At 33.8% G+C, this 19064-nt stretch overlaps 1 protein-coding gene across 2 annotated transcripts; it reads left to right on the forward strand.

The window, feature by feature from the left end:
* Positions 1-15038: 15038 nt before the first annotated feature.
* On the forward strand, positions 15039-18266 carry MTPAP (mitochondrial poly(A) polymerase). Of its 2 annotated transcripts, XM_033330597.2 has the most exons (7): positions 15039-15573; positions 15965-16146; positions 16256-16483; positions 16568-16786; positions 17157-17365; positions 17457-17677; positions 17749-18266. In XM_033330597.2, the coding sequence occupies exons 1-7, from the start codon at positions 15447-15449 to the stop codon at positions 18234-18236; spliced, it is 1674 nt and encodes a 557-aa protein (XP_033186488.1). In that variant the 5' UTR covers positions 15039-15446; the 3' UTR covers positions 18237-18266. The 2 variants fall into 2 exon arrangements, with proteins under 2 accessions (XP_033186488.1, XP_033186489.1); XM_033330598.2 differs by lacking the exon at positions 15039-15573 and having other exon boundaries at positions 16011-16146; positions 16241-16483.
* The last annotated feature ends 798 nt before the right edge of the window (positions 18267-19064 follow it).

Genomic DNA, 19064 nt, shown 5'->3' on the forward strand with positions numbered 1-19064 from the left:
TTCTCTTTGAGTTTTTGAAAGATGAACAAATATTTATTGTTATTACTAGACTGCGAATATTCATACAAATTCATATTTTTGCGAATATAATTAAAAAACTGGAACTGGATAAGAGATCGTTTTATCCGTTAAATATTATAAAAGGTACTCTACTTTGTTTATTTTATATATTGTTTCATATTATGCGCATTCTGTAGAATTTTACACTTTAAAATTTTTCATAAATGCATAAAAGTCAGTAATGTGGTCACTACACTATTCGTCATCTTATTGTGTAATAAATTTCAGAACTTTTTATCTGACTTTTCTCTTCAACAATTATTTCTCCAACTAGTTTAACCCGTATCAATTCCTCATAACAGATAATTCTATTACGTGTATATCAAAGTAAAATGAACAAAACTAATATTTTTCTAATATTTTTAGCATAAATCTAATAAGTAACACAATCGAGAAGAAGTCGCAGGAAAACACCCAAGGAATAACTTTCGAGGTTCCAATATTCACTGAGCATTTCGTCCGACATTTCTGTAAAATGAGAATGTCACGGTTCGTTAATGTTTCACGAGGGTGGTGAGCCGGAGGCAGGTCGTACAGTCGATCCACGTAGCACAGTGATAATGATGATGATGATGATGAATCGATTCTAAATCGGTTTCGTTGCGTCTCTAGCCACGATTTCCTCGCTCCTTCATTTTATCGCTCAACGAGGGAAACTACTCTTAGAAACTTTATAGATTCTTACGATCAGGTAAGAAAATTGTAAATTATTCGCGGTTTCCCCCTTTTTCTGATAATTGCTGATTATGCGGTACAAAACGGTTAATTCCACGATTTATGTTTTCTTTCTTTTTTTTCCACGTGAAAAGATAGAGATCGTGGAAAGATTCATGGTTAATCGTGAATTTCAAGAAAAGTCAACGACTTGTCCAAGTGTTATCCTTCCTCTATGTGCGCTCAAGATCACGGGATTAATCTTTATTTCTTTGACCCTCCACTTAAAACGGAATGCGCCAGTACTCCAAGAACGATCCAATCTTGTAGAACCGCCAACGACAAATGCCAATCGCAATGGTACGACAACATTCCGCTCCATATTCGTGATCTTCCTGGGATTCAATATTTTTCATTAATCCAGGTAATATTTCTCTTTTATTGCTTCTGAAAAATTGTATCGTTTATGAGTCGTTAACGCTACAAGCCCGAATGTGTATTCGTTAGACGGCGTCGTGTGCGCATGAAAAATTTGAAGGTGCAAGAATTTATAGAATACGAGAAATATGAAAATAACATAAGGGAAAGATAATGATGTCACATTTTTTTCATATAAGAATTTTTTGAGATCTGGTACCTTGCCAGTCAATTTGTCTACGAGTCTTGCCAAAAACTTGTTTATGACGTTTCCTTAAGGAATATTTACATTAAAAGTATTTCACGATTTTAGATGTATCGATTATCATACTTCAGGTACTAGGTGTCCTGTTAGCTTATTCACGAAACTCCATGGTTTTGTCATCAGTTGCTAAAAGAATTATATTTTTAAACAGAATAAATTGATCCCCTTTTCAGCTATGTTATATTTAAGTATATCATTTTAACTATTAAATAATATAAAAGTCAGAAAATTATTTAAACGAAATTATACAATTATTTTAAATTATTTACAATTATTCGTAATATTTAATTATATAAATTTATACATAATACAATTTTCTCTATAATCTTCGTACGAGATATCATAATATTTAGTAAGTGATACAAATGCTTTGATACGTGGCTCTTATTCCTTTAATCATGTTCAGAGAAACACAAATTTGCATATGTATCCTCGATCTGTTCTTTTTCTTCCCCGTTCTTTCTAGATCAACTAGCTTTTACTATATTTTCACACCCTAATTTAAATTTTATTTGCACTTTATAGATGTAGAAAATGATTGATAAAGAATATACATTAAATATTCAAGTGTGTCATCAAGATTAGTAATTAACAACTAAAACAAAACCTCTCGTGCTAATACTTGACTGGTGAATGACTGGTTTTCAGCTTTCCTTCAGGTTTATCCACACTTTCCACATATATTTCATCCCGTGCCTGGAAATCAGCAACAAGTAGTCGAGAACGGGGTCTTTAATTACACGTTAGCAGCGTAATCAGCGGCGGAACAGTTGTAATTGATTTTCGTCAGCAGCGTGATTAACCGCGAACGAGCGTGGTGTATTTAATTTTGGTTTACAACAAATCACTTAATAGCCGGGACGACCATTTCCACTGTCGCTGGATAAAATTACACAGGCAGCCATATGATTCCACTTAATGCTCTGAAAGCTAATTGATTACATCGCGTGTAGGTTATGTAACGGGTATATACCATTAATTCTTCTCCCCCGTGGACTTGAATCCTTCGTCAGGTTCAGGACGTGTTTCAATGATTCGATCAGGATTTCGGTAGTTTGCGTTCTTATGAATCGTTGTGCCCTCGAGCATGAGTGTCGTAATTGTAAGAATTGCAGGAAGTGAGATCATTCTATAATAATTGATTTAGCTAATAAACTAAATTGGATATAAAAGTAATTTAATTTTGCGAAATTGAATAATTTAGTCTTAGATGAAATCTCTCTTCATAAATGTGTCATCGTGCTTTCATCATCTTCATGCTCGAAGAGCAAACATTATGCAAAGCTTCGGTAACTTTTCAAAGTCAACACAGTACTTATGATACATACACAGGTAGGTATGTATAATTCACGGCTAGATTTTAATTATACATGTATTTAGGTCGAAGTGTATAAGCACTTCGTCTTGTAATTCCAAATTTAGTTATAAGCAATTTTCGAGCAATATGTTTAAAATTAGATAATATAATTAGTTGTCAGTGGCATCCCTACAGTTAATGTGTACGATTTCGTTATTAATAAAACATATCGTGTATATTAACAGTTCGATAACCATAATTTTCTATGAAATTATTTTTTGTTTATTCTTTTTCGAACTATTCTCAGATTGGAGATAAAACCAGTTAAATTGTAAAACTTATTTCTAAGACCTCTTTACGTTTACGACTTACTTTGGTATATGCAAACGAAGCTTATCAAGGGTTTGCTACAACGTAAAGACCTATCACATGAATAAAATGATAACAGTACCGAGCGGAAACATTGAAACGTTTAGGGTGAAAATAGGACTGGTATTTTTCTTAAATTGCTAAAAGGCTAAGCGAAAGCATCGGTGATAGCATCAAGAAATTGCCATTTACGGATGAAAGCGTCGCATATTCTCCATAATAACGATAGCATGACCACGGGGACATTAGAAAATTTACGACGAACAAGAATTTAATAACGACTAGGTGTATAAATATGATGCTAATTAAACCAGTCGCGGTGACGCTTTGCTTCCTTCGTTAGTAGTCTCTTTAGACGCTGTGGGAATGTATTATTCTTAAAACGACAAAACCATTCTTCTTCCGCATAGAAACAATTGAGATTCAAGATGTTAATTCAGCATGTAAAGTAAGTCTTTCGTCTTTCTGTGAACGTTGTGAGTTGGAAGATTTGAACGAACATTATTAACAATCCCATTATTAATCACAAATAATATAAAAAATGTTTTTAATAAATTTTAATATGTAAGAGTAACACGGTGAACTTAAATTTCAGAGATAAAATTTGAACAAAAAAGAAAATAAAAATGTTTCCAATAAATTTTAATAGGGCAAGAGAGAACAATAAATTGAAACTTTAGAAACTAAGGATCTTGCTTTCTACTGAATTTCAAATAAAAATTGCTTCTTTGTTTAGAGATTTAATAGAAATATTATTCAGAAGAACGATTGTACGATGGAAATTTCAAAGTTCAAAGGCAGTATATCGAAGAGAAAATTCAGAGAATATATGCGATGTTTTGTTACAAACGAGTACTTATCTTCCGTGTGTCGTACATAAATGGGGAAATATAAGTTGGAAAATTGCTACCTTCCTGAAAAAGAATGTGTATCAGCATCAGGGAATCTTCGGAGTGACTCGGTACCGCGCAAGTACCGTGATTACACGATGAACAGATCTACATATCTGAAGCTATAACTTAGGTCTCTATTGTGAGTCAGTCTGCGTGTAGGTTTGTGCAATTATGCGAATCGAGAAAAGTGGAGAGCCGCTTCTATTCATTTTCCTCACGAATGGGATTCCACTTTTAGGAAAATTCCTAAGACTCGAAGCGAATTGGTTTTAAAGTTTCAATTTATTCTTCTACTCTAACATATGTCTTTATTGACTATTGACAATTGATAATACAGCAGATCACACGCCTATATAATACAGTATTTTAACTGGTAATTTCCAAATTCAAGATGTTGTTCCATTTATACAGACATTTTCATCTAAAGTCATCATAGATAGTCAACATAATTCGAGTTCACTAATTCTCTCCACTACCTATAATTTTTCATACGTATTTCACGTTTAGATAACTGGATTTGATAGTGGATTTAATAGTCAACAGTTCATTTAATCTGACCCTAACTAAAGATTTAATTTCAATAAATAGACTTCTACCGTATCGTCGGTTCCATAGGTGCTGTAGGGAAAGTATTAATCTTTTGAACCCCTAATCGAGTCTGCCTCGATAACACAGATATTTCATGCTATGTAATCCAACATTTCATAAGACATCGTACTATAAAAATTCTTTCTCGAAAACGAACAATTTATAAAGAGTGCAGATTAACAAAATAATTAGCAAAGAAGATTTATCGCCCGTATTGTCTCAATACGATTCCTTCAATTAATACATTAGTTGCCATACGAATTATATATATACGTATCTTGTCCCGAGAGCCGCCATATGTATAATAATACTACATTATAACATTTAATTTTTGCAAAATATATTATATTTCTTCTCACAAAGTTCTAATTCATTCAATGCCAAGTCCATGAAATTTATCTTACTGTGATCACTCTATAAAATTTAATAACATAGACCATTAATAGCCACTGCGGCAATGTGTTGAAATAACCATCGATTACGATCCAGCGATCTTGTAGCATTCCGTACAACGCGTCGCGACGCTTGGATCGCTGTTTCCCTCTCGAGCGCTGTTCACGGCCAATTTCTATCCGTAACGCTTGGAAAATGATCACGTTCGCACGCGAGTCCGTCGTGCTCGTGCACGCTTGCCCACAGTAGATTCCACGCGTCGAAGAAACAGGAGCACCGGCCACCACGCGTTATAAATATTGATCGTGCGTGCGAGGACTGCCCGCTCGGAATTATCTCGGGCATCACGAGGATCGATCACGTTTGTTAATCACGTTCTTTCTCACCGACAGGTAGCTGCTGTCGAACGCTACACTAGCCAGATCCTCTAGTATATGCCACCTGTGCCAGTCTCAATGCACGTCCTCACATTTCGTTCTCTTTCTTCCTGTTTCTTTCCTGAGACCTCCCGCACAATCGATCTAAGTTATCAATATTAACAAGTTTAGCGATACAATGGAATTCCACTTTATCTTAATGTATGCATCTTCGAGGAAATCGTTCTGTCGGAGAGACGAACGCGATTCTAATAGTTTGGAAAATACACAGTAAGGGATCGTTCGTTCGATATATAGTAAATGAAATGTCAGCTATTTTTTTATTAAATGATTGGATTCACTTATCTGAAGCAAAGATCATAGTTTGTGGGGAGCATCTATGGGGAGCATAGAACTTCAGTTCTATAGGAACAATTTATTTTTAGATAAATGGATTCAGATAAATGGAGTTCTATCGTGAAGTAAGTATAGTTCTACAAGCTGATTGCATATGATCAATTGTAATTAGTATAGCTTATATTGACCCGATCGTATAGGAATTCATTAGTCACTAATCAATATTTTTGAGTTGAAACAAACATTATTAGCCTTCCAAGCATCATAAAAATTTCACAAACAATCTGATAATTTGACAATTTATTTATTTACTTAGAAAATTGTGCAACGAGGCCGTAGTAGATCAATCGTTTCTTAGTGTGCTTATAGTAATCTGAAACTTCTACCACGTCAACTTTCCGAGATCAAGAGAACTCGTCTAATTGCTAGAAAATTACCATACTCAAGCGAATAGGCTTCCTCGAAGTTGGTTTCCAATTTTTAATCGCAGTTTGATAAATGAAGTGACTACGTAACGATACTGCGAACTATAACGACTTGCAAGAAACGTGGCTGTGTAAGAGAATCGATATAAAAGCAATTATTCAGAGGCAATGATTCCATCTTAATAAGTCGTTAATTAGCCGGTTGAATATGTCTTCGAGACGATTTTGCTTTCGTGAGAAATACGTATGCGCGTTTCGTAAAAGGAAACGGTAGCCACGTCATGTAAATCGTTGTTTACTTTCTTCTCCGCGCCGTTGCTTGGAAATTAATTAAGACCGTGAATGAATACGCGGACGTCGAATCGCGCAGGTAGGACCGTTTTTCGTTTACAATGGACACGACCATACAAGAATGTGTTGCTTTGAAATAGGGCTCCTGGGAATTAGGTAATTTCGTGCAATTAACGAAAACGGAACGTTAACATGAGTCGTGCATCCGAGCTAACGGTAACGAGGAACCCACGAAAAAGAAGAAAGGAATTTATGGGAGATGGAAGAGGCATTTTTGTTTCCACGCTTCGAGTTCGAGTTCAATAGCAACTAGAATTTCAACCCTTTACAATTCAAGTTATAGTTGATATCTCGTTCCAACAGATTCATATCCAATAAGTTACTTTTATGGTAACTATATTTACATCGATGCATTTTTATTAAATTTGTAATGAACAAAAGAATGTATTTTATACGTATATTGTAATTGAAGAGAATTGAATTGAAATAGACTAGACTAACCACGATTGGAAAATGATAAATGAAATAGATTAGAATTGAATGCAACAGGGTCGAATCCAACCTATAGGGAAACTTAAGAAAAATATAAAGGCAATTTCCACAGAATTAATGTTTTATCAAATAAATTAAATTTTCCTCCGATTCTTTATCATCTATCAAATAGTTTCACAAATCATTTTTCGAGAAATCTTCCTGTTTTTCTGCATGAATAAATTCCTTCAAGTAATTTTTGCACATTTCAAAGGTATTCAATTTCTCACCATTAAAAGCGTTTTATAATGACCAGAATAGATGATAGTGAGATTATATATAGCATATGTAGTGAATGGGAGCTGAACATTCCAACTATGGTCTAACATTTTTTGCCTGGTCTTTATCGATACATTAGGTTCAATGTTGTCCTGTTAAAAAACGGCGTCTTCCCCATTGATCAATTCCAGATGATCCTCTTTGATACAGGTAAGTAGTGTCCAATTAGAAGCAGTATTCACAGTTTGTAATAAATAATTCTCCAAGTAATAGAATAGGTTTCTAGGAATCCTACAAACTTTTTAAACAACCCACCATAGCTTCATAGAGCCAGTAGAACAGAAAAGCCTCATTAGCAGACTACGAATGTTTAGGTATTTATGGGAGAATATATAAACGTGCAAAAATGTATGAAATCTATGTAATACTATTATATATAAAAACCTATAAAATACTCAAATTAATGTAATAATATTTAAAGGGTGGAACACAGCTTCTTAACTTGTGTTCGTAATATTGAATTATTATATTAATATCTATATCTGTATTAAGATCGACGCATCACTTGTTCAATCATAAACCTTTCTATCTCATCACGCACGTGTTATCTCAGATGTTTAATACGCATATATCAAACCTAACTAATTATTCGACCATTATTTATGTCGACTTTGTACCAGATAATAAGATTCCGTTTTCCAAACATTCAACTTGTGACAGAATCCACCGGTGAACTATTTTCGCTGCGTAGCGTGTTTAGCAATGAAAAGCACAATTAGTTCGAAAGCCATAGAAAAGTAAAAGTCACGAGTGCATCACCGAAATAGATTAGAAACTCGCGATGGAACGTTTATCCCCGTTAGAAAGGATAATTAACCCGCGTGTTGCGTTTACGCGCAAAGATTACAAGCGTATTATGAAAGTGGAAAGAAAACGCGCGGGATACACTCCGTAGGCGTGCTATATACGCGGTGTATTAAATTCTCTATAATCGAGCACGTCGTTTTACCATTTTTTCTTTACCATCGCTCCCGCTAATCAGAATAACGCCATAACTGGTTCGTGTAATCGCCGCGAGTAGATCGTAGCCAAGGAGACGTAATGGGGCCTCCCCAGCGACTACTAATTATTCTATAAATGAACGGTTCACGTCAGACGATTTGCGTTTAAACGATCGCATTACTTCTCTCGCGAAAGCGCCGTGGACGTTTCTCTTCGATTACTTGATCAAACAACAGACAAAAATGGCCAAACAGAAACGACACGATATCTCTCATCCTCGAGGAAGAAACGTAGGATGTCTTGGCATTGAAATTTTCCAACTCGAAGATTTCAAAAAAGATAAGGATTTATTACTGTATATAGGTTCTTTAGAATCTTAAGCTAGCTATTTTCCATAGAATTTCAACAGTGCAAGTGCGACTATGGCGTAACTTTTGCCTTTCTGCACCATTTTGGATATTATATATTCCTATCATTATTTCTTCTTCATTGTCAAGCTGTCTTACGTTGAACGTAGACCTAAATGATTAATTTTAAGATTCATTAATTGAACAGCTCAGAAGTCACGCTGCTCAACTGCGGAAATTAAAAAGCACAGAAAAATGATATTACAAACACTGGTTTTTAAATTACCTTAGAATTTCTCATTATTTGTGACATCTTCCTACGATAGACGAATTTATAGAAGCAGATCTTTATTTCTTGAGGATTGAACATGAATCGTGTATTTATGAAACAAAGTTCAAATGAAATTAAGAAAGCGGAGTTAATTAGTCCTGGGAGGCTGAATTAATGACTTAATAATACAAGAATAATAATAATAATTCATAATAATAATATCTAATAGGTAAAAAAAAAAAATCTTGTATCGTCGTATGAAGATTATAAATTTTATGCCGTATTTTTCAATAAAACTGTTAACATTATACATTAGCACTCAAAAGAGAAATATATCTTGATAATCGTTAACGAGTCTCTTCTAAGTTTGTAATAATAATGTATTCTGAACGAAATAATATTGAATATTAAAAAGGACAATTGGATATATTGGGATATTAGACTATGAGAATAATGGAACATGTCACGCTGACCCATTGTGAATCGGATGGATTTTCGCAGATGGTGCTAGATTTCACCCTAGTTTCCGCAGATCGCTTTCATTGATACTAGATCTTTCCTAAAATCTATCCCAGATCTTTCTTAAAATCTAGCCTGGATCTTTTCCTCGTAGCCGTGCTCGACGGAACGAACGTTTCTCTGTTACGCTTGCAATCAGATAAAATCGAGAGCATTCCGTACACGCGTCACGTTCGCCAGGCTTTTAATCTCTTTGTAATCTGCGGGGTGCACGAGAGGCTGGCAAGGAAGAGGCAACTTGCTAGTCCGCTTACACAGCTAACTGTAAACGGTGGCTGCACTCGCGTCCGCGTGCGTCTTCATTCCACCATAGGATGGAATTATCGTTTCTTCGTCCACCGTATCCAGGAGTAACAGGTTTTATAAACGACGATTTATCTGTGCAGACAGATTCTTAATTCTGAATTCTTCGACTCCTATATATACGTCATAGGTAGATCGATTGTCACGCTAATGAGGTCCCATGAAGATTAATTTCGATCGATCGCTGTTTACCGATCGGCGATGCTTTCACTCTGCGCAACTATTTTCCGATGGAGATCGATGACGATACGTTCAATCGTTCGCTATTATACGCTTAGAATCGCGACCATGAAATTAGGGATATTAGGAGAAAGTACGCGGTTCTGTTTGCGTTTGTCGTTAAGCCATTCGCGACGGTATGTATCTTGCTCGCGTAGACCCAAATCGCGATCGATAGACGAACGTGACGTGTTTCGACGGTCGAGTGAAACACGAAAGGCACAGTGCCTGCGTGTTTGAGCCATTTCAAAGGCAAACTGATCGGCTCAGAATGATTGGTTCTAATTTTTCAGAAAGGAAACGATTAAGGTCCGATATTATTTAGTCCCTCGGAAGCTAAATTGGTCATCTCCACTTTCTGTTCATTTCTTTCTTGGTTTTATTTCTCATAGAACAAATTATTTACGTTCATAAGTTTACTTATTGCATGAGAACGATATAAACAATAGGAGATTAAGAATGAAAATGTTTAGTACATTTAGAAGAATTCAATGGTAAAAAAGATATTTGTAACATCATCGTTCTTTGTACTTTTCAGCTTATGGAATCGATCAATGTGAATTCTGAATGGCTCGTGTGTAGACGATCGAATTTTATCGCACATTATATAGAAAATAATATAGAATCATATATATAGAAAAATATTCGTGATGGATAAAAATTAGTTTGTAATACCTGCACATCCTAGTTGTGAATAAGAGACTGCATTACATACGTCTGTCGAATAGTTTTAGATACGATACTTCGAGTATTGGGTCAAAAGGATTAACAGAAATATGAAGATCTCAGGCCATATATACTTAAACCAATGACGATTAGATCGTCAACGTTAAGAGTTACGAATCTCTCACGATCGACCCACATACACGTCGATTGATGTTTCAAGGAAACATTGAAACGGACGAAGCATCTAAGATGATCGTTTATGGTCTCACGACCGCGCCGATTGCCACAACGAAAGAAGTTAGAAGCCGTTCGAACGATCGGGAAGTGAGTCAGTGGCTGATCAATCGCGACACATGCCGTAAGAAGAACCTATCCTTTCTCGAATCGAATCGAATTCGACGAAGGAGATAGGAATGTCGATCTAAGGCCACTTTGAGATTTTCTAATAAATCAGGGACATCTGGATATATAGTACTAGTAAGTCAGGAGCATGTGAACTTGTGGACACTTGCTTGCTCTTTTAACAGAATGCAATATTGTTTCAGAATGCAATTTCAGAATGCAGAATTGCAGAATATTGTTTCAGAATTAACAGAATGCAAAATTATAAATAGCAGGAGCAAAAATGATTTATCCTTATAGCACGATAAAATGTACTTCGACAGTTTTATTATTTAAGGAGTTCGTTGTCCTCAGGTCGTTCCAGAGATCCTTCCAAATTAATCCAAAGGTTATCGTGACTCTAACAATAATATTTAATATTAATTAGTTGCATACTTAACTTTAACATACCATCGATAAGATTTCAGATGATCAATTTATATTTCGTAGAAGTTATATCCGAAGAAGATAAATAATTTAGTTCTTTCATATAATAATAAAAATATTCGTTATCGATGAATGGTTGATAAATTTAATTGTATTATTGCGTATGTGTGTACTAAAAATTTGTTGTATGGACATTAGTTTCTTATTTCGCCGTTATTCCATATATCTTAACAATATTCACTCATTACTGTAAATCGATCAAGTTCCGTGACCGATGGAAAGTATCCAGAAAAATTGGAAATGGATTATCGCGTGGAAAGAAAGTTTAATCTACTTCTACCGAAGAGGAGGTGCTCTCGACCATTTGGTCACAGTCGATTAATATCGTAATTACCAACACTGGTTCTCCATGACTTTTTTGTTCTCGAGGGTAGCCCACGGCGAGCAAACTTCACTAATACGTGGATACCGATCTATCCGAGCAAAAAACGCGTTCATCGCGTTCGATTCGCTTTCCATCGTGATCCACCCACCTCTCGGATGTGTAATGGATACGAGAAGGCAAGAAGAAGACGGCTACTTTCTTGTCTCTGTGCTCGGCACTCTTTCTATTCGTCACACGATGAATCCTCCGCGTCAGTGATCGCGGGTGAAAAAACTGCGGAACGATCGAGTTAAACGGGTCCCTGTACGTGCCGCGATAAAAAAGAAAAGTTGGTTTGTATCGTAACTCGACGAAGAAGCGAATCTATTCGGCAACGTGGATCTCGTTACCAACCTGACGAATCGCGCCGATTTCGCGAGAAAACTTTCACGATTTTTAGGTTAAAGTTTTCTGCCCCTTGGGACGCGTCGCGTTGTGCACTTTCGAATAACTTTCGTGAGAGATAGAAGAAATTGTACGAGTGCAACGGGTACGAAAACGATCGAAACGAAGTCGTAAAGATCCGTTGGAATTTTCAATGTTGCGTGCAAACGAAGAGCTACACGGGACGCCTTACGTTCTGTCATCGAACAACTGAAAGTAAGATCTTAGCCGCAAGGAGAATTCTTGCTGTTGCGTCTTATGAGTCGATCCACGATACCAGCTACCTATGTACTTACTTTCCTCGACACGCAAATTGCGTAATTATCGTTTGCTCTTGCCACTAATGCCCCGAGATGAGATTTCGAATCGGATTCACAGGTTATTTCAGTCTATGAGATTCATGTGGTGGTTCGATGAAACCCTTAATTTTAATAAAAAGCATACGATGAAAAATGATCTTAGAATTGATCCGTTGCGTGACCATCGAAATTTAGCGGGCAAATGGAAGAGGAAGAAAAAAGGATTCCAGCAGATGAACCAATGCTTAGAGAAATTCGTATAACTGTGCTCCGCAATCTCTTATTCCAGATGAAAAGAGAATTGACCGAACTTTCATTAAGGAAGAGGGTATAAATTACCAGTTGGAATTTCTCTCGTTTAGGATGTTGGCGATCGTATCGTATGGACGGGCGTTAATGCCAGCGTGCTGTTTTCGGCGAAAACGTAGAAAAAGTGTGAATAATAACGGAGAAGAGCGGAGAAACGAATCGCTCTAGCAACACCCAATTTATTTAGTCTTGTCCAGAAGAGCGTAATGACTGGCCGCGTATTTTGAAGACAATTAACCTATTTCTTCTCCGATCTCTTTCTGCTAGGTGGCTAAAAACACGTACCATGAAATGCTTGTCGTAATTGAATCGCCACTCGTCGCTCAGAAATCGTAACGAGAAAGTCTGTCTCGTAAATGGCGAAAACTGCCTACGAACGAATATAAAACGATTTATCTATTTGGGAATCGTCGATGTGCAGCGTTCGTGACATAACAAAGTTCTTGGAATTAATTGAGATTCGCGGATGCAAACGATAGGTATTTTTCGTGTGAATTTCTTCCATGAACACTTATCAATATTTCCATGATGACAAACGTTTACTTTCGTCGAAAGAAGGATCTATGGTAATTTAACTGAAGAAACGACAAGAACTACAGAGGAAGAACACGATAAGCTACCTATTCCTATTTTTCCTATTTCTTTATTTTCCTATATTTCTACAGGAAAGTAGTTTCAAAATTTGGCACTAAACGTATGTTCTTTGATAAAAATTTGCAAAATATTGCTCGTCACGATATTACAACATTGAAGATATTAAAATATCATTTGTCTTAAATAATTACACCTTTGGCTCTCTCAAAATTTGGCCGATCTATCAACTATTTTTAAAAAGCTCGAGACTCTTATCTTTGAAAGATTTACATCTTTAGATTTGGAAGGTTATCTGCATTTTCGATCATATTATCTTAAGAGTTTTCTGTTTAATCATAAAATGACATTGGAATCAGAAAATCAATAAAACTATACTTGTCGTGTTTTTCTTGGTCATATCCTTCGTGTGATCGTCATATTATTTCTACGGATATATGATTCTTATTAACCGCGTAGATATTAGATAGAGATGCGAAAATATCGAAACTGGTTACAGTTTCTGCGAATGGCCTTGCTTCTCATTACACTCGTGCCAAGAGAAGCTGTTTATTGAGTTAAGAGGAGTTCAATAGGATTCGAGAGGGCAATGAAAGAATCATTGCACGTTGGTGCAGTATTTCACATAAAAACAAGAAAAAGTACAGACAGACTCAGCTAGAAACGCAAGCGGGGTGAAAGTGATTTTTTTTTTTAGAAATCTTGGCAATCGATCTCGCCAATGGCAAACTGTCAAGCCGATTGTCTGTAAGGCGGTTTATCTTGGCGTGAGAAAAGCAACTGAATGAGCAAGTCAGGGAATCGCAATTGCATAATTGATCACAACTGATTGCTTGAGTTTATCTCCTTGAATTTAAGTTCTTTTAAACTTGCTGCCTTCTCTATTAGTGTTATATACTTATTCTGAAACCTTAGCGAGGAAATTATTCACTTAATATCAAACATTTTTGGAATCAATATTTAATTTTACATAAGATTCATTAATCTTTTCTTTGTAAGATTTGCATAAATTTTTAGAACGTGTATTTGAAGCATCTGTAGATTTACTGAAAGTTTGGAGTTCAAAAGTAGCACCATAGTATGTATCCTAAAAAAATGTTAGTATGGTACTTATACTCAAAAGCTTTATAAAGTAGACAGATTTATGGTTATCTTTTTTTATATACAGTTTGAATAAAAAACAAAGCTACATATTACATATAACCCTGTTCAATAAATTTTTGATGACATTCCCAAGTCTGTTGCGAATTCCTTTTATTCGATATCAGATCGTAATCTTTATGTCAGATTTGGCTCATGCTAAAGAAACAGTATATCTAGTATGCATGATTGTATGACGTAATTGAAAAAAATTAGTCGTAATAATATAACAAAATAGTCAAGTTGAATTAACAGCACTAATATTTTTGCATACGTTCAAGAACAGTTTTAGAACAATCAATTATAATAAATCATTAATAATAATCAAAATTAAAATTGTACATGATATGTATATTGTATGTGTATACATAATTTCATATGAGATCTCCAGTTTGCCAGTCTATCTTCCTTATCCTCGCATATCTATACTTTCTCATCCTTACCTACATTCGATTATCATTATACGTTCGAATTCAAAATTCAAAGATGCGCACAAATGAAATAATCCTGGCTTACGAACGTTTTTTGAAAATGTATTTAGAAACATAAAATGGATCACTTTGTGTAGCTATCTCCTTCTTATGGTGTGATCTGGACAGTCTATATTGTTTTCTCATTTACTATGCACATGATAAGTTACCGGCTGCATACATAACATAGTCATTGACAGATTGACGTGTGGTTTGCATGGTGTGGGACGTTGCGTGTGGTTTGAAAAAGCTAAATCCATCGAATATATTGATGATATTCATTTTTAATTGACTTATAATAGGCATTTCTTACAGCCTCACATATGCACGTGTGCACGGGGCTTGTTAAATTCTTGTTTATATACATATATGTATATATGCATGGATATATTGGGTTCCTCGTTTTCGATGATGAGTTAAATATTAATTCCTATGTTCACCGTAGCAAATCGCACAAGACATAAGAAACACTGATTTTTCTCCAAATTGAATTATTTTCAGTATTTCAGAAACTGAGACACGAAGTCCCATTTAATATCACATCTATCCTGTTCTTGTTAGTCAATGGAATAATCACCACGTGTTTGGCAACGATTTTGCGCTAATATAGAGCCTAAAAATGGCGCTAGTTCATCGTATTAATAGTAATTTTGGTTTTGTATTAAATACATTATATTGTAAATGTACGACAAATATAAAGAGATTTGTAACGGAACACAATGTTATGAGATATTGCAATCAAGTTGGTATGTTTTCAGAAAGATAATTTTATAAAAAATTGTATTTCTAGTGTCATAACCTTACTCGCAAGATCATAACTTTCAATGATCGTATTATTTTCTCTCCTGTTTTTTTTCTTAAATATGCCTTCAACTCTATATCAATTGGTTCTTTTCCTTCATTATAATTTAGTTATTGTTTTATTCGTTTCTTATTTCATTTATTAAAGATTATCTTACTAATTGAAGCCTTAACATTCATTTGTATAATATACTATAATTGATAAATATCTAATATTTAATAAACTAATCTCCTTTAGTTAAATAACATAACAAGTGTTATCAGCATTGTTATATGTATATTGTTCAGTAAATATCAGTATTTAAAGCAGTATGAAGTGAGAAATATATTTTGTAGGTGCAGATAAACATACAAATTATGAACCATTTGATCAAATGATTAAATTCAGGCAGAATGAAGCAAAAAAAAGTATTATAGTAAGGCTATCTAATATGAAACATATTAGTGAGTTTGAACGCTTTTGTAAAAATTATGTAACTGTTGTAAACATTTTTCCTTATTATACAGCGAATAATAACGTAAGTGTAGACATTTGAAATTTTTATTTCATAGATCTTTATTTAAACATTATAATATACAATTTAATGAACTTTATATATAGTTTCAATGTAGTATAATTATTTATAGAATTTTGTATTAATGGAATTACAATCAAATGAAGATGTGCGATTCCTCAGTGATATAGCTGTCTTTAAAACAGATGTAGAATGTGCTCAAAGTGTGACACCATTATTTTCATTTAGATTACGGAATAAAATCTATCTAGATAAACCAAAAGAAAATATTAGTATATATTCCAACTTTAAAGCTCCAACGCCAAATAAAATTGACAAATTACTGAAACAAGTAGATTCTGTAATGTATTAACATATTAAACTATAAATTTAATTTTATGATTATAAACTACATATAATAATAGAAAATGTTTTAATGTTTTAGGCGTCAGATCAAATGATAGCCCTATACGATTGTTTAAAAATTACAGATCTAGACATAAGACTGAGATTTTATACTGCTACTGAGATTTCATATTACTTATCTAGGTTATTTCCCAATATATGTGTGGTACCATTTGGATCCTCTGTTAATGGATTTGGTCAAATAGGATGTGATCTTGATTTACTATGTAAAACTATTGTGAGTAGTAATACAAAAATGGTAAGTATGAAGAAGTATTTTGACGTATATACAGGGTAGTTGGTAACTGGTGGTACAAGCGGAAAGAGGGTGATTCTACGCAAAAAAAGAAGTTGAAAATATAGAATAAAAATTTTTTTTTAATTTTTCCATCGAGACAATGATCTACAGTGAAATCCGTTATAACGTACCGTACGCGTACCGAGCGAAAATTCACAGTCGATTTTCTCGAAAACTAAGCCTCAAACGAAAAATTTTTATTCTATATTTTCGACTTCTTTTTTCGCGTAGAATCACCCCCTTTCCGCTTGTACCACCAGTTACCAACTACCCTGTATAATTATGTTACCAGTTTTGTATACCTTTGATAAAAAAATTGCTTTGTTTTCAGAACTGGAGGAAGTTCTTGTTTATGACACAAAGTGTCCCTCTTACAGAAAGAAATGAACAAAAAGAATTCTTAGAAGCAGTAGGTACAGTAATGAAAATATGTATTCCTGGAATCAGTGATATAAGAAAGATTCTTGAAGCTCGGGTTCCTATAATTAAATTTTGTAACTTATATACAAATATGAAATGTGATCTTAGTAGCACAAACCTGTATGTAATAAATATTTATTATATAAAAATATATATATATATTTTTCATCTTTTTGGGGTATTACAATAGTTTTTGAAATTATTTGTACAGGATTGCATTACACATGTCCGAGTTGTTATATACATATGGACAATTGGATTGGCGCATTAAGCCACTTGTTTGCACCATTCGTAAGTGGGCAAGAGTTATGAATTTGACAAAGGAACAGCCAGGTCACTGGATAACAAATTTTTCCCTTACTTTGTTAATTATATTTTATTTACAAACGAAAGATATATTACCATCTGTGAACACCATAAAGTGCTTTGTAGGTAAGTATGAACATTAAAAAAATTCTTTATATTCATTTATTGTATTGTACTTTTTATCTCTCTGTTTACAGAACTCAGTAAGAGTGACAGCAAAGCAGCAGATCCTAATTTTAATTGGATTGAAAGTTGGAAAAAATCCATAAAGCGTACCAATGATGAAGATTTGCACAATCTTTTATTTAATTTTTTTGAATATTATAGTATTTTCGATTTTAAAACGCAAGCAATTTGTATAAGAAATGGAAGATGCAAACCGAAAAATGATTTCTCGCCTCTTTATATTCATAATCCATTTAATTCAACATTAAATGTCAGTAAAAACGTTACCTCATGTGAACTAACACGTTTGGTAGATTGCTTTCAAAAAGCATTTAATACAATGTTAAATTCAGCTGAAAAAGACGTTATTTTGAAACTAGTTAATTTAGAAGCAAAAACAAAAAACACTAATTGTGGATTTAACAATCAAAAAACACAAATAGGACTAGAGGAAAAGCTTTTGCCAACTGTAACCAATATTAATAGTTTGAAAAAAATACAAGGGAATATAATAAAATAATAATAAATATGACATTTCATTTCAAATTAATTTATTTGTAACTGATTTTTCTAACCTGTCCTGTAAATATATTTTTGATATTAAAAATTTTGAAATTAGGAGATGGATAATGCAAGAATCATCATCATGTATTTATTCTTAAATTTAAGTAGATGTATGAAAAATAGAATAAGTATTTGATAGAGAAACTTTGATAATTAAAAAAGAAATGAAAAATGTAAATTTACTTTTATATACTATCATATACTTTATTAAGATAAAAATGACATAATTCAGATTACAATCTAAATACTAATGTTATAATACCATATGTATAAAACAGATAGATTTTATCGAATATAACGAGTATAACGTCTTCATTTTGATATCTTTTATTATACCCCATATCTTTTTCTTAAATCTTATTAAAATTTAGAAATATAAAGCAAACTGTGTTGGAAAAACGTGTTGCATCAGTTCTACAAAAAATAATTGTATAAATAGCTTGTTATAGTAATATAAACTGTACATACAAAATTGTAGGACTTGAACTCTAGTAGGAAAAAAAAATAAAAGAATACGTAAAATCATGTTAGTAAATTGTCTGCATCGAATAATGGAAATATCTATCGATAATTAAACGATTTTTATACTTCATAACTTGTATATTTCTCTATATTATCAGCAATTCGATATTTTTCATACATAATTAATCGTGTACACTTACTATAATAACTCATGATCTGTACGAAGACCGTGATATCTTCTTAATTTTTTAACGATTGTATTTAACTTTCACGAGGAACCTTCGTTTTTCGTGGAAGCTGAGTATTGTGTATTTCTAATGAA

The sequence above is a fragment of the Bombus vancouverensis genome, chromosome 12, assembly GCF_051014615.1.
Source record: "Bombus vancouverensis nearcticus chromosome 12, iyBomVanc1_principal, whole genome shotgun sequence".
In the NCBI taxonomy this organism is placed as follows: Eukaryota; Metazoa; Arthropoda; class Insecta; order Hymenoptera; family Apidae; genus Bombus; species Bombus vancouverensis.

Bases quoted from the DNA above. Each gene is read 5' to 3' on its own strand.
- MTPAP (XM_033330597.2), top strand. From the start codon at position 15,447: ATGGCGCTAGTTCATCGTATTAATAGTAATTTTGGTTTTGTATTAAAT. The intron at 16,147-16,255 runs GTAAGTGTAGAC...AATTATTTATAG, and splicing joins ATTATACAGCGAATAATAAC to AATTTTGTATTAATGGAATT. The intron at 17,366-17,456 runs GTATGTAATAAA...TTATTTGTACAG, and splicing joins GATCTTAGTAGCACAAACCT to GATTGCATTACACATGTCCG.